This window comes from Drosophila subpulchrella, chromosome 3L, assembly GCF_014743375.2.
Source record: "Drosophila subpulchrella strain 33 F10 #4 breed RU33 chromosome 3L, RU_Dsub_v1.1 Primary Assembly, whole genome shotgun sequence".
Lineage (NCBI taxonomy): Eukaryota > Metazoa > Arthropoda > Insecta > Diptera > Drosophilidae > Drosophila > Drosophila subpulchrella.
The window spans coordinates 5,485,847-5,498,244 of record NC_050612.1 but is presented as its reverse complement, the minus strand read 5'-3'; the positions used below and the strand labels follow the sequence as shown (position 1 = coordinate 5,498,244).

Below are 12,398 nucleotides of genomic sequence, written 5' to 3'. Positions count from 1 at the left end.
GACCAGCTCATGCATTTAATACGGCATATTTAATTATCGCATACAATGGGAAAGTGACCAAGGCAAGTCGTTTTCTAGATGAATTCATTTTGATTACGTTTCCATAATTATATTTTTGGGCTCGACTCGTTTCCGGAATTGTTGCAATTCTTTGTCAAGCCTTTGGCAGGAAAAGACGCAAGTGAATATTTTATAATTGAAAACCTTTCAAGACTGTAATGTTTATTTTAGATTATCGAGATGGTTTTTAATTACATGCAGATTGGCTTGATAAAGGGATAATTATTCAAATCCAATATAAACAAAAAAAAACTATAGTCGAGTTACTCAACTATCAGATACCCGTTACTCTGTTTCAAATGAAATAAAGTTCCAGGGAATGTTTATTACTACCGATGCTAGCGCCACGGCACCTAGCGGACGGTAGCGGTACTTCTGAACATGCCAGAGCCTGTTTGGTAGTCATATATTTTTAAATAACATTGAGGTTAACGCGATTCTCAGCATTTAGATAGGTATTGATTAATAAAACAAGGAAAAACGATATAAGCGATGCCATCGACTATCAAATACCCGTTACTCAGCTAAGGGAGTGTGAGGGAGATAGAAATATACAAGCAGCTAAGCGGGTTTTACGATTAAAGGCTATTTTTTCTAAGTCCCATAAAACAATTTCTTATAAGTATAACATTTTCTAAAGATGGGAACTTATGTAGTCAGGGTAACTTTGTCTATCTTTTTTTAAAAATATTTCTGAAAAATATAATTTTTTTCTGAATTTTTAAAAGATTGTTATAGTAAGGAGATTTTATAAAAGTTGGGTGGATTTTAGTATGTGAGTGTAGTAATAAATTTCTAGAATGCAAAACATTTTTTCTGTTTTTGAGAAATCAATATTGCTACAATGTAAAAGAATTATATTCCTAAATGCGTTTTTTTAGTTTTACAGTTTTTTTTTCGCAAAATCAAAGAAATATGACTTACATATGTATTGACAAGTTATCTTCCAGAGTCGGTACTCCATTTTGTTGCATGGCAATAAATAATATTTATTTAATATTTTAGATATGTACAATGTACATCCTATAGGATATGGTATATGGTTATTATTTTCCTTTAAAATCTTAGAAGAAACAAGGAAGAACGCTATAGTCATATCAGATACCCCTTACTCAGCTAAAGGGACCAAAGGAAAATGGAGATATGCAAGCAGCAAAGCGAGATTGAAATGCGCCACCTACCGGCGGTAGACAGATTAAGGCGTTGTGGGCGTTAGAGTGGGCGTGGTAAAGTTTTTTTTAGATCAATCGATAGGTATTTACGAGACCAATACATTTCAATTAAAATTTTGTATCTAGCATGAAAATTGTGGGCGCCACAGGCTTGGGCGGATTGTGGCCGTTAGAGTGGGCGTGGCATATTCGCCTACGGAATCTAAATCTGAAATCCATATTCTCTATCTTTGATATTTTCCGAGATATCCGCGCTCATATTTACGATTTTTTGAAATTTGTGGCCGGTTTGTGGGCGTTAAAGTGGGCGTGGAAAACTTTTTTTGGGTCAATCGATAGGTATTGATGAGAACAATATATTTCAGTTAAAATTTTTATTCTAGCATCAAAACTGTAGGAGCCACAGTTTTGTGCGGTTTGTGGGCGTTACAGTGGGCGTGGCACTCTGCTGAAACAATATCTTATAGTTTCCGAGATCTCAGCGTTCATCCGGACGGACAGACAGACGGACAGACGGACATGGCTAGATCGACTCGGCTAGTGATCCTGATCAAGAATATATATACTTTCCGACGAATCTAGTTTACCCTTTTACTCTACGAGTAACAGGTATAAAAATTATAAGTGTTTAAGTACATAGTCGACCTATTAGCTGATGTTATTCGCTCTTGAATAATATTTTTGGGGAACCTTGATGTGGCTTTACTTTTAACCTAATTTAAGATGCAAGAAAAATCCTTCGTGTATATAACTAATGTACTACAGTAGCACGCTTTAAACAGTTAGCCGGTGAGGTGCGCACCCTAAATGCTAATTCATTAGCGAGTCGTTACGTTCTCTTTTGAATCTGCCATTAAATTAAATCGAAATGAAACAGCGGTGCAAAGCATTTTTTTTCAAGAGATAACAAGCAACTACAATATGTCGCCAGACATTATTTTATGAATTACTCATCCTTTTCATTCGCAAGCGATCGTAAAGTCGGAGGATTTTTGTTATTACAAATTAAAACAAGAGATAATGCTATAGTTAATGGCCTTGACTATCAAAAACAGGATACTCAGCTAAGGCGAGTGCGATGGAGATGGAAACATGCAATCAGCAAAGCGACTCTTCCCACCTTACGTCGATTCCTTTATTTGCTTATATCAATTTAATGGATGGTCCGATTTCAAAATCAAACCAAAATCCCCTTTACGCTTTTACAAGATCTTGAAAAATGTGGGTGCTAGACAGAATGTAGCGTTATGAGCGTTTGTGGGAGTTTGAGTGGGCGTGGCACTCAGGCAAAATAAACTCGCGCTGCGCAAGAACCTCCAGAATCTAGGATCTGGGAAGATCGACTCGAAAACAAACATATTTTTAAGTCACTTTCTTTATGTTTATAGAAAGCTGAAAGTAGATTTTAAGCTGCAAATTCCTGTTTAAAATCCATATTCTTATCTAAACATGATGGGTCTAAAACAGTATAATTTAAATTCCGTTACCTCATTCCCTTAGCACTCAAAAGTTCATTAGCCCGGCCTCGACTGCTTAGCGACCTTGACATAATTACAAATTTTTGTAGACAACAACATCCAAACAAACCATTTTGGCCACTCTTAAATATCACGCATCCAGCGACCTCTGCCGTTGCCAAAAACTTGTCCACTGGCTACGTGATGTGCATCCGGAAACATTGGAGTGCGAGTGGGCAGTCACAACAGTTGTTTATGGCCACGACCGGCTGACAGTAACTATTTCAATTAAAATTGCCCAGTAGCTGCACAGTATCTCCGTTGCCCAATAAAACCATTGTAGTTCTTTCGATTTCGATTAATTTGTATTTAATTATCGATCAGTCAACGTTCTTACAGCAGAACTGGAGCGGCAGCCGGAAACGCACTATAGGCCAGTGAAGAAGTGTAGGCCAAAGGGGAGGAATAAGCCAGAGGAGCAGCTGCGTACTTGGCGACCACTGGAGCAGCCACGGGAGCAATCACTGAAGCAGCGGCGATTCCATTGTAGTTCCTGGCGATCACCTGGCTGCTGGTGGCGGTCACGACTGGAGCAGGAGCAGCGACCACTGCAGCGGGAGCAGAGTAGGCCAGGGGAGCAGTGTAGGCCAGAGAAGCACCCAGGAGTCCCGGCTTGGCAGCAACGCAGGCAACGATGGCAAGGATGACAACAGCCTAAGGATAAAACAGTTAGAAAACTAGACTCAATATGAAATCCTCAAACTCACGGCTTTGAACATTGTGATGGTTGATTTTTGGTGCTTTCGGTTCGAAAACTTGAACTTGTGTGATGTCGTTGAACACTTTATGTCGCTATTTATACACCTAAGACTGCGTCTGTGACCTCAGGCCATCGAATCCATTGGCCACCAACAGATATTCCACATTCGGCAGTGGGAAATCACATAAAGTATGGTAAGTGCAAACGGTAACGGGATACTGTCGCAGCATTTAAATGAACTGAATGCGCACATGAGTCAAAGCGGAGTACGGTTTTGGGTATAAATATGCTCCACCAAGAGCAGTTGGATATTAAACAGTTTCTAGCCTTCCGAAGAAGCAAATCAAAGAAATAAAGCCATCATGTTCAAATACGTAAGTTCTTCAAAGAAGCATCTTCGGAGGATTATATTAACTCAATTGGTTTATCCACAGGCTGTTGTCATCCTTGCCATCGTCGCCTGCGTTGCTGCCAAGCCGGGACTCCTGGGTTCTCCTCTGGCCTACACTGCTCCCCTGGTCTTTGCTGCTCCTGCTCCAGTCGTGACCGCCACCAGCAGCCAGGTGATCGCCAGGAACTACAATGGAATCGCCCCCGCTCCAGTGATTGCTCCCGTGGCTGCTCCAGTGGTCGCCAAGTACGCAGCTGCTCCTCTGGCTGCTCCTTTGGCCTATTCCTCCCCCTTGGCTTACTCCTCTCCCTTAGCTTATTCCACCCCCCTTAGCTACGCCGCTGCTCACGCACCTCTGTTTATCTAAATCAAACTGTGATCACCTAGGAGAATTCATATAAATTTAATATAAACGAATATTGCCACAAAGAGTTTAGCTTTTTATATGGGTTGGTAAAGAAGAAATGACTTGTTTTAATATCCCGCCCTTAACTTAAACATAATTTTAGTAAGTTTAGTTTGTTACGCGAATGTTCTACGCCCACTATAACGCCCACAAACTGTCCATACAAACGCTGATATCTCGAAAGAGATGGATCTCAGACTTACATTACTTAGCTTCATACGCAGCGCAAGAGATTGCGAGATGGTAAAGTACCACCTACCCGCGAATTCAATATATTGTTAGACAGATTTAAGCGTTATGGGCGTTAAAATGGGCGTGGCAAACTTTTAATTTCAATTCAATTCAATTGACAGGTATCGAGATCACAGCGTTCACAGGGACATGGCTAGATCAATTCGGCTGGTGATATTGATCAAGGTTATATATTGTATATGTACTTCATGGGATCGGAAACGCTTTCTTCTACCTGTTCCACACTATACCCAAGTAACAATATCCTTTTCACTCTACGAGTAATGGGTATAAAAATGCTTACTTATTACACTAAAATGTTACACAGTTGTCATAACTTCTTTATGAAGTACGGTAATAACTCTGGTTTTCAGCAACAGGTTCAATGTTGTTGAATTGCTAAAATGTTTAAAAATTTAGTTTGTATGAAGCACATGATCATAGGAAATATCCCAATCATAATTATACCCGTTACTCGTAGAGTAAAAAGGTATATTATACTTGGGGAAAAGTATGTAACAGGTAAAAGGAAGTGTATATATATATATAATATGTATTCTTGATCAGCATTACCAGCCGGGTTGATCTAGCCATTTTCGTCTTTCCGTGTGAGCGCTGTGATCTCGGAAACTATAAGAGCTAGAGGGTTGATTAGATTCCTTATTTTCATACGTGGTGCAAGATTGGTACGCGAAAAACTGTTGCTCCTAAAGTTTGGGTGTTAGAAAAAATGTTAACGCCAACAAATCGCCCTCAATATTCAAAAAATCGTCATTTTGAACGCCGATATCTTCGAAACTTTTGAGATAGAGAACTGGGAGATCAGATTTAGATCCCTTAGCTTTGTTTGCAAACATGCCACGCCCACTCTGACGCCCACAAGCCGCCAAAAAATGTGGCCATCACAATTTTTACGGTTGAAAAATTTTTTAGCTGTAATGTATTTGTCAAGTCAATACTTATCGTCAATACCTACCCAAAACAATATATTGAAATCGAGGGTGGTGGCGCTCCACAATATCGCTTTGCTGCTTGCATTTCCTATAGTAGAGGCACTAGACCATAACGTACTTCCTTGCTTTATAAGGAACTGTTTCAGCTTGGGATTATTAATCGACAATTGCTAAGGCAGCCACACTGGTAGATTTGTTGTTGTTGAAAAATTTGACGTCTGACAATTCTGTACAATATTTTATTCTTGCACGATGTCACGTTCGCAGAAAATTAAAGTGGATAATCCTTACAATTTGGAAGGACATACCCTTGACTGCAAGAGGAGTTTATAAAAGTCTTTTTCATATCCTTTTTTGATATGCTGAAGAAGATTACTTCATATGACAATGGAACTAAAGTAAATTAGCCAATGAAGATCCCTAAAAAAGGCAAAAGCAAGCGGATGAATTCCGATTCAAACAAGTCTTTGGACAGGTAAGCACTGTACTGATTATTTCTTTGAAAGTTGAGCTAGAATGTTTTCCTTACTTATAACATGGATTTTCTTCCATTTAGCGCCTTTGGATGCTGATAGAACCAGAAATAAACAAACCCCTACAAACAGACACCTCCTCTGAACTTCTTATGTCCTGGTAAGTCATCTGTAGTAAAGTAAGTAAATAACTTAGTTTAAAAAAACATTTTAGCACACCGGTTTTAAAACCAGGAGAACTTTTAACCAACGCAAGTGATCGTCGTCAAGAATCCAATGCCACCACCAAATTCATCTAGGATAGTCAAGACCTACCGATTACCCAATAATTACAAGGTGAAACAGGAGCCGATAGAACGCAGGTCGGTACCAAAACCTGCTGCCATCGATAATGGCACTAAAGTCGTTAATTACCGCAACTTCCGACACCATCCCCATCAAATGCCATTTCTAGTCAATGAGACGAGTGACAAGCTAACGTCTACGAATCCAAGAGTCATTGATCTCAGACGCGAGATAGCCAAGAAGCAGAGAAGGCCCTGATGTCCAGAAAGGTGCATCAAATTGTGTCCCCCGGAGAATGTTTGGCAGAATAGATCCACAGTTCCCCTTGACAAAAACATGTCAAAATACCCTTTAACCCTTTCATCAACATTCATCCCCCTCAGCCGTGGTCATGGCAAGCACTTGGATCATTCCCGACTTATAGAGTCTAGCTGACACTCCGGGCATATTCTTATTCACATAGTAGACGAAGTTAATTTCACGAAGGATTGGTTCTGAGGAAAGGGCGCAGACCTCACTAAATTTCTGCAAATTTACGCTCCAAGGATAGTGTAAGAGCCTTGAAACTCACCACTTCCATAGTCTTCTCCACGATATCGCTTTGTGTTTCTTCCGTTGATAGTCATCACAATGCCATTGGCTCATATCTAGCCTATCTGCGTGGCATCATATCGCACTTCGATCACATCTGACTTAGATGTTGGACATATATGTCTTGTGTGATCGAAGTGCGACAGGAATAAGGAAATGCCCGGACTGAAAGCTGGACTGTTTGAGTCGGGAGTGATGCAAGTGTTTTCCATGACCACGGCTGAGGCGGATGATGTGTTGAAGAAACTGTTTCTGCTTTCGGCGAGTTTTTAAAGGCTCAAAAAAAGGACCCAAATAAACATAAAAAAGTTCACGCAATCATTTATAGAATCCATTTTCATAATTCCGTGTAAGGCGCTTGGGGATATAAAAATGTTTCTGTGGACGGCAGTTCACAGGAGTCTACAATAAATGTATAGCCGCAAATTGAAAAAGCACAATGAAATCGCCGCTGCTCCAGTGGTCGCCAAGTACGCAGCTGCTCCTTTGGCCTATTTTTATACCCGTTACTCGTAGAGTAAAAGATTATACTAGATTCGTCGGAAAGTATGTAACAGGCAGAAGGAAGCGTTTCCGACCCCATAAAGTGTGTATATTCATGATCAGGATCACTAGCCGAGTCGATCTAGCCATATCCGTCTGTCCGTATGAACGCTGAGATTTCGGAAACTATAAGAGCTACAACACTGGGATTAGGCGTGCAGATTCCTGAGATTCCTGCGCAGCGCAAGTTTGTTTCAGTAGAGTGCCACGCCCACTCTAACGCCCACAAACCGCCCAAGCCTGTGGCGCCAACAATTTTCATGCTAGATAAAAATTTTAACTGAAATGTATTGGTTTCGTCTATACCTATCGATTGTTCCGAAAAAAATTGCCACGCCCACTCTAACGCCCACAACACTTAAATCTGTCTACCGCCGGTAGGTGGCGCATCTCAATCTCGCTTTGCTGCTTGCATATCTCCATTTTCCTTTGGTCCCTTTAGCTGAGTAACAGGTATCTGATAGTCGATGTACTTGACTATAGCGTTCTCCCTTGTTTAAATATCTAATCCGGAGAAAAATCTTTTTATTTTTAAAACATTTTTAACTTTTAAATTAACAAGCTTTTCAAAATGACATCCTATAAATTTTGCTTCTTCTTGCCGATGAGGGTCCCTGAACAGCTAAAGAGGCGCTCTACTGGTGCATAAGAAGGCAAGGTGAAGTAACAAGATTTCCCAGCAACTTAAATATATAAAAAGGAAGAACGCTATAGTCGAGTACCTCGACTATCAGATACCCGTTACTCAGCGAAAGGAACCAAAGGAAAATGGAGATATGCAAGCAGCAAAGCGAGATTGAAATGCGCCACCTACCGGAGGTAAACAGATTTAAGCGTTGTGGGCGTTAGAGTGGGCGTGGCAACGTTTTTTTAGGTCTTTTTTTAAAATTTTTTTTTTAGTTTTTTTAGTTTTTTTTAGGTATTGATGAGAACAATACATTTCAGTTTAAATTATTACTCTAGCATCAAAACTTTAGGAGCCACAGTTTTGGGCGGTTTGTGGGCGTTAGAGTGGGCGTGGCACTCTTTTGAAATAAACTTAAGATGCGCAGGAATCTCAGGAATCTGCATGCCTAATCCCAGTATTGTAGCTCTTATAGTTTCCGAGATCTCAGCGTTCATACGGACAGACGGATATGGCTAGATCGACTCGGCTAGTGATCTTGATCAAGAATATATATACTCTATGGGGTCGGAAACGCTTCCTTTTGCCTGTTACATACTTTCCGACGAATCTAGTATATCCTTTTACTCTACGAGTAACGGGTATAATTAATGACGAGTGCTAGGCTATCGTTCACTGAACCAGTAGCCATTGTTTTCGAAAGCGAGATAGCCAAGGAGCAGATGAAGCCCCGATGTCAACGAAGGTGCATCAGCATGTTTCCCCGGGAGAATGGGTGGCAGAATAGCTTTACAGTTCGCCACGAGGACTATGAGGACATCGCTGACCAAAGCATGTGGAAATACAGGGATCCGGAAGCCAAAAGACTTCTCTCCATGTGGAATCAGCAATAAAATTTCAAGGCTGCGGAGCTTTTGGGGCGAACGTTGGTGTTTCCGCCCTTACCTGATCTTCGGGAGAACCTGATCCAGATGAACTGGTAAGGGCGAAACCACCAACGTTCTCCCAAAATGCTCCGCCGACTTGAAGCTGGCTCCACTTGTAGCGGAGTCTTTTGGCTTGCGGGTTCCTGTACTCCGACATATTTTGGTCAATGATATCCTCGAAGTCCTCGAGGAAAGCTGTGAATCCATTCTGTCATCCATTCTCAGGGGGAGACATTCTGGTGCACCTTCCTGGACTTAGGGCTTTACCTGCTCCTCGGCTAACTCGCTTTCCAAAATAATGGCTTCTGGATCTGAGAACGCTAGCTTAGCACTCTCGTCATTGATTATGAATTTCTGTTCATGGGAAATCGGGTCACTACACTGCTGCAGCCAATCCTGAATTGCTGCCTCATCTTGGGGCTTCGGCGGGAGTGATCCCATTTCTTTAACATCAAGAAAAACGGGACGCTCTGGTCTAAGCTCATTCAGTTGCACTTCTTTAACGGCTCAACAATTATCTCTGGAATGTCGTCTTTAGAAGAGCATTCCGTGATGCTTTCATCGTGGACACGATGACACGATTCTGCGGCTCCACAGCAGCAATTTATCGAGGTAATTCTACAATTACCATAACATCTGTTGCCTGCGTGGGAAGAAGATATTTGAGCTCTAACAGGACAAACAGGACGTCTCCTTTTTTTCCATGGTCTTTTGCTAAGCTTAATAGCTTATCAAACTCTCCAATATCGCTGTGATCTCTAGGGCTTACTTTTTCTCACCAATAGTTATGTGATTAAAGACGATTTCTCCACCGTGAACGCGACGATACTGGATATTATTGATAGACTTCCTGCCTATTTCCCAGTTGGAAAGTGCCGTTGCAGAAATTTTTTCTTGAGGAACTCATTTCGAGGAAGACCCTTCGGACATAAGGCATTCCAGGTATTTTTGAGGTAACAATTTTGATTTCTTCTGACCTTTGGTACAACATGCTTCCGACGGCGGCACCAAACCCTCCTTTAGATTTTGTAAGTGCTTTCAAATGTCCAGAGATCCCCTGGATGTCACTATAAAGACAAAACTTGTCGGGCGACGGTTCTAGAATGGGGCTACTAAAATGGTTTTAAAAACTAAGTTATTTACCTTATTTAGTACAGATTGCTTACCAGAACAAAATAAGTTCAGAGGAGTTGTCTGTTTGTAAGGGTTTCTTTATTTCTGCTTCTTCTATCGGCATAAAGGCGCTAAATGGAAGAAAAGCCATATTTTTATAATTCCGGAAAACAATCTAGCTGATCATCTTTTAAAAGAAATTTGTTAGGTGCCTACCTTCCAAAGACTTCTTTGACTCTTTATGGCTTGAAGAGGGTTTTTCATTGCTGCTTCTTAATTCACTTTTGTCCTCACTGTCACCTGAAGTAACCTTTTTCAGCATATCATCGCTGAACAAGTGTTTTATAAACTCCTCGTCAACATCTGATTCTGAGTCAGATGATTTCGTGCAGTCAGGCGTATTTCCTTAACAATTCGACGGAGTATCCTATAATTTTCGACAGACGTGACATCGTGCGAGAAAAAATATTATACCGATTTGTCAGCCGTCAAGTTTTCAACAACTCTATTAGTGTGGCTTAGTTAGCAATTGTCGTTTGACCCCTATCGAAAAGAGTTGTTAACTGAAAATATGTTTAGGATATTCCCTAAACTGTTGGAAAACTTGGTCATCTGGTTATCAGGGGCTCCATACAAACTGAATTTTCAAACATTTTAGCAATTCAACAACATTGAGGCTGTTCAATTACTAAATTCTAGAGTTATTACCTTATTTTTAAAAGGTCATGGCAACTCAGTAACGTACTACTAGGGTATATTGCATTTGGGGAAAAGTACATACTTGATCCATATCACTGACATCACTGATCTATTTCGTGTCCGTGTGAACGCTGTGTTCTCAGCGCTGTGTTCTCAAATGTGCCACGCTAACTCTAACGCCGACAAACCGCCCAAACAATATTGGTAGAATAAAGACTTAAGCAGAAATGTATTGACTAGGCGTTAGAGTCAATCTATCGATGATCTAAAAAAAACTATCCATTCCCACTCTAACACCCATTACGCTAAAATCTGTCTGTTGCCCACATTTTGTAACTATTTTGTAAAAGTATAATAAATGATAAATATTAATAATAAATAAAATAAATTAATCATATCCGGTGAGAAGTAAAACTCTTGCAACCCCTGAAAATATCAAATTATTTCATGGTAGTTTTTCACGCATTTAAAAGGCTTTAACACCTTAATTCAACTGCCACTTATTATTGACCATGGGACGGCATATTAAATAAAACCAATTGTTCTTTACTTATCCATCTAAAAAGCAAACATCTTTTTGGCGACATTCGTTTAAATTAAATTTATATGTATTCTCGTAGGTGATCACAGTTCGATTTAGATAAACAGAGGTGCGTGAGCAGAGGCGTAGCTAAGGGGGCGGAGTAAGCCAAGTGGGAGGAATAGGCCAAAGGAGCAGTCAGAGATGCAGCTACGTACTTGGCGAACACTGGAGCAGCCACGGGAGCAATCACTGGAGCAGCGGCGATAAAAATTGCAACCCGTTTTAGTTCATTATGAGAAGCATTTCACTGCTTACTTGAATAAAAGGGTATACTAGATTCGTCGGAAAGTATGTAACAGGCAGAAGGAAGCGTTTCCGACCCCATAAAGTACATATATTCTTGATCAGGATCACTAGCCGAGTCGATCTAGCCATGTCCGTCTGTCCGTCTTTCTGTCTGTCCGGATGAACGCTGAGATCTCGGAAACTATAAAAGCTAGGCTATTGAGATTTGGCATGCAGATTCCTGAGCTTCTTACGCAGCGCAAGTTTGTTTTAGCAATGTGCCACGCCCACTCTGACGCCCACAAACCGCCCAAAACTGTGGCTCCTGCAGTTTTGATGCTAGAATAAAACTTTTAACTGAAATGTATTGTTCTCATCAATACCTATCGATTGATTAAAAAAAAAGTTTGCCACGCCCTTTTTAACGCCCACAAACCGCCTACAAATTTCAAAAAATCGTAAATATGAACGCGGATATCTCGGAAACTATCAAAGATAGGGAATTGGGATATCAGATTTAGATTCCGTAGCTTTGAACGCAGCGCAAGTTTGTTACGCGAATATGTTACGCCCACTCTAATGCCCACAACCCGTCCAAGCCTGTGGCGCCCACAATTTTCATTCTAGATAAAAAATTTTAACTGAAATGTATTGGTCTCGTCAATGCCTATCGATTGACCTAAAAAAAAGTTTGCCACCCCCACTCTAACGCCCATAACTCTTAAATCTGTCTACCGCCCACATAACCATATATTGAGATCGCGGGTAGGTGGCGCATTTCAATCTCGCTTTGCTGCTTGCATATCTCCATTTTTTTTGTCCCTTTAGGTAAGTAACGGGTATCTGATAGTCGTTAGTAAGCTGACCGCAGAAAGATGTGAAGCAAAATTGCAGCGGCTCAGAGG

The 12,398-nt window shown here is 40.7% G+C and overlaps 2 protein-coding genes and 1 long non-coding RNA gene across 3 annotated transcripts; 1 reads left to right on the top strand and 2 right to left on the bottom strand.

Moving 5' to 3' along the window:
- Window positions 1–3,082: 3,082 nt before the first annotated feature.
- LOC119554450 lies at window positions 3,083–3,468 on the bottom strand. Its single transcript, XM_037865361.1, has 2 exons — window positions 3,457–3,468; window positions 3,083–3,403 (listed from the first exon to the last, which is right to left on the bottom strand). Exons 1-2 carry the CDS (start codon window positions 3,466–3,468, stop codon window positions 3,083–3,085), a joined length of 333 nt encoding a protein of 110 aa, XP_037721289.1.
- A 343-nt stretch (window positions 3,469–3,811) lies between these two features.
- LOC119554395 (cuticle protein 38-like) lies at window positions 3,812–4,257 on the top strand. Its single transcript, XM_037865276.1, has 2 exons — window positions 3,812–3,823; window positions 3,884–4,257. Exons 1-2 carry the CDS (start codon window positions 3,812–3,814, stop codon window positions 4,205–4,207), a joined length of 336 nt encoding a protein of 111 aa, XP_037721204.1. The 3' UTR covers window positions 4,208–4,257.
- A 5,657-nt stretch (window positions 4,258–9,914) lies between these two features.
- LOC119555174 lies at window positions 9,915–10,421 on the bottom strand. The gene is made up of 3 exons (XR_005219866.1): window positions 10,203–10,421; window positions 10,040–10,117; window positions 9,915–9,985 (listed from the first exon to the last, which is right to left on the bottom strand). It is a non-coding gene; the product is annotated as an uncharacterized LOC119555174 (long non-coding RNA).
- Between the last annotated feature and the right edge of the window lie 1,977 nt (window positions 10,422–12,398).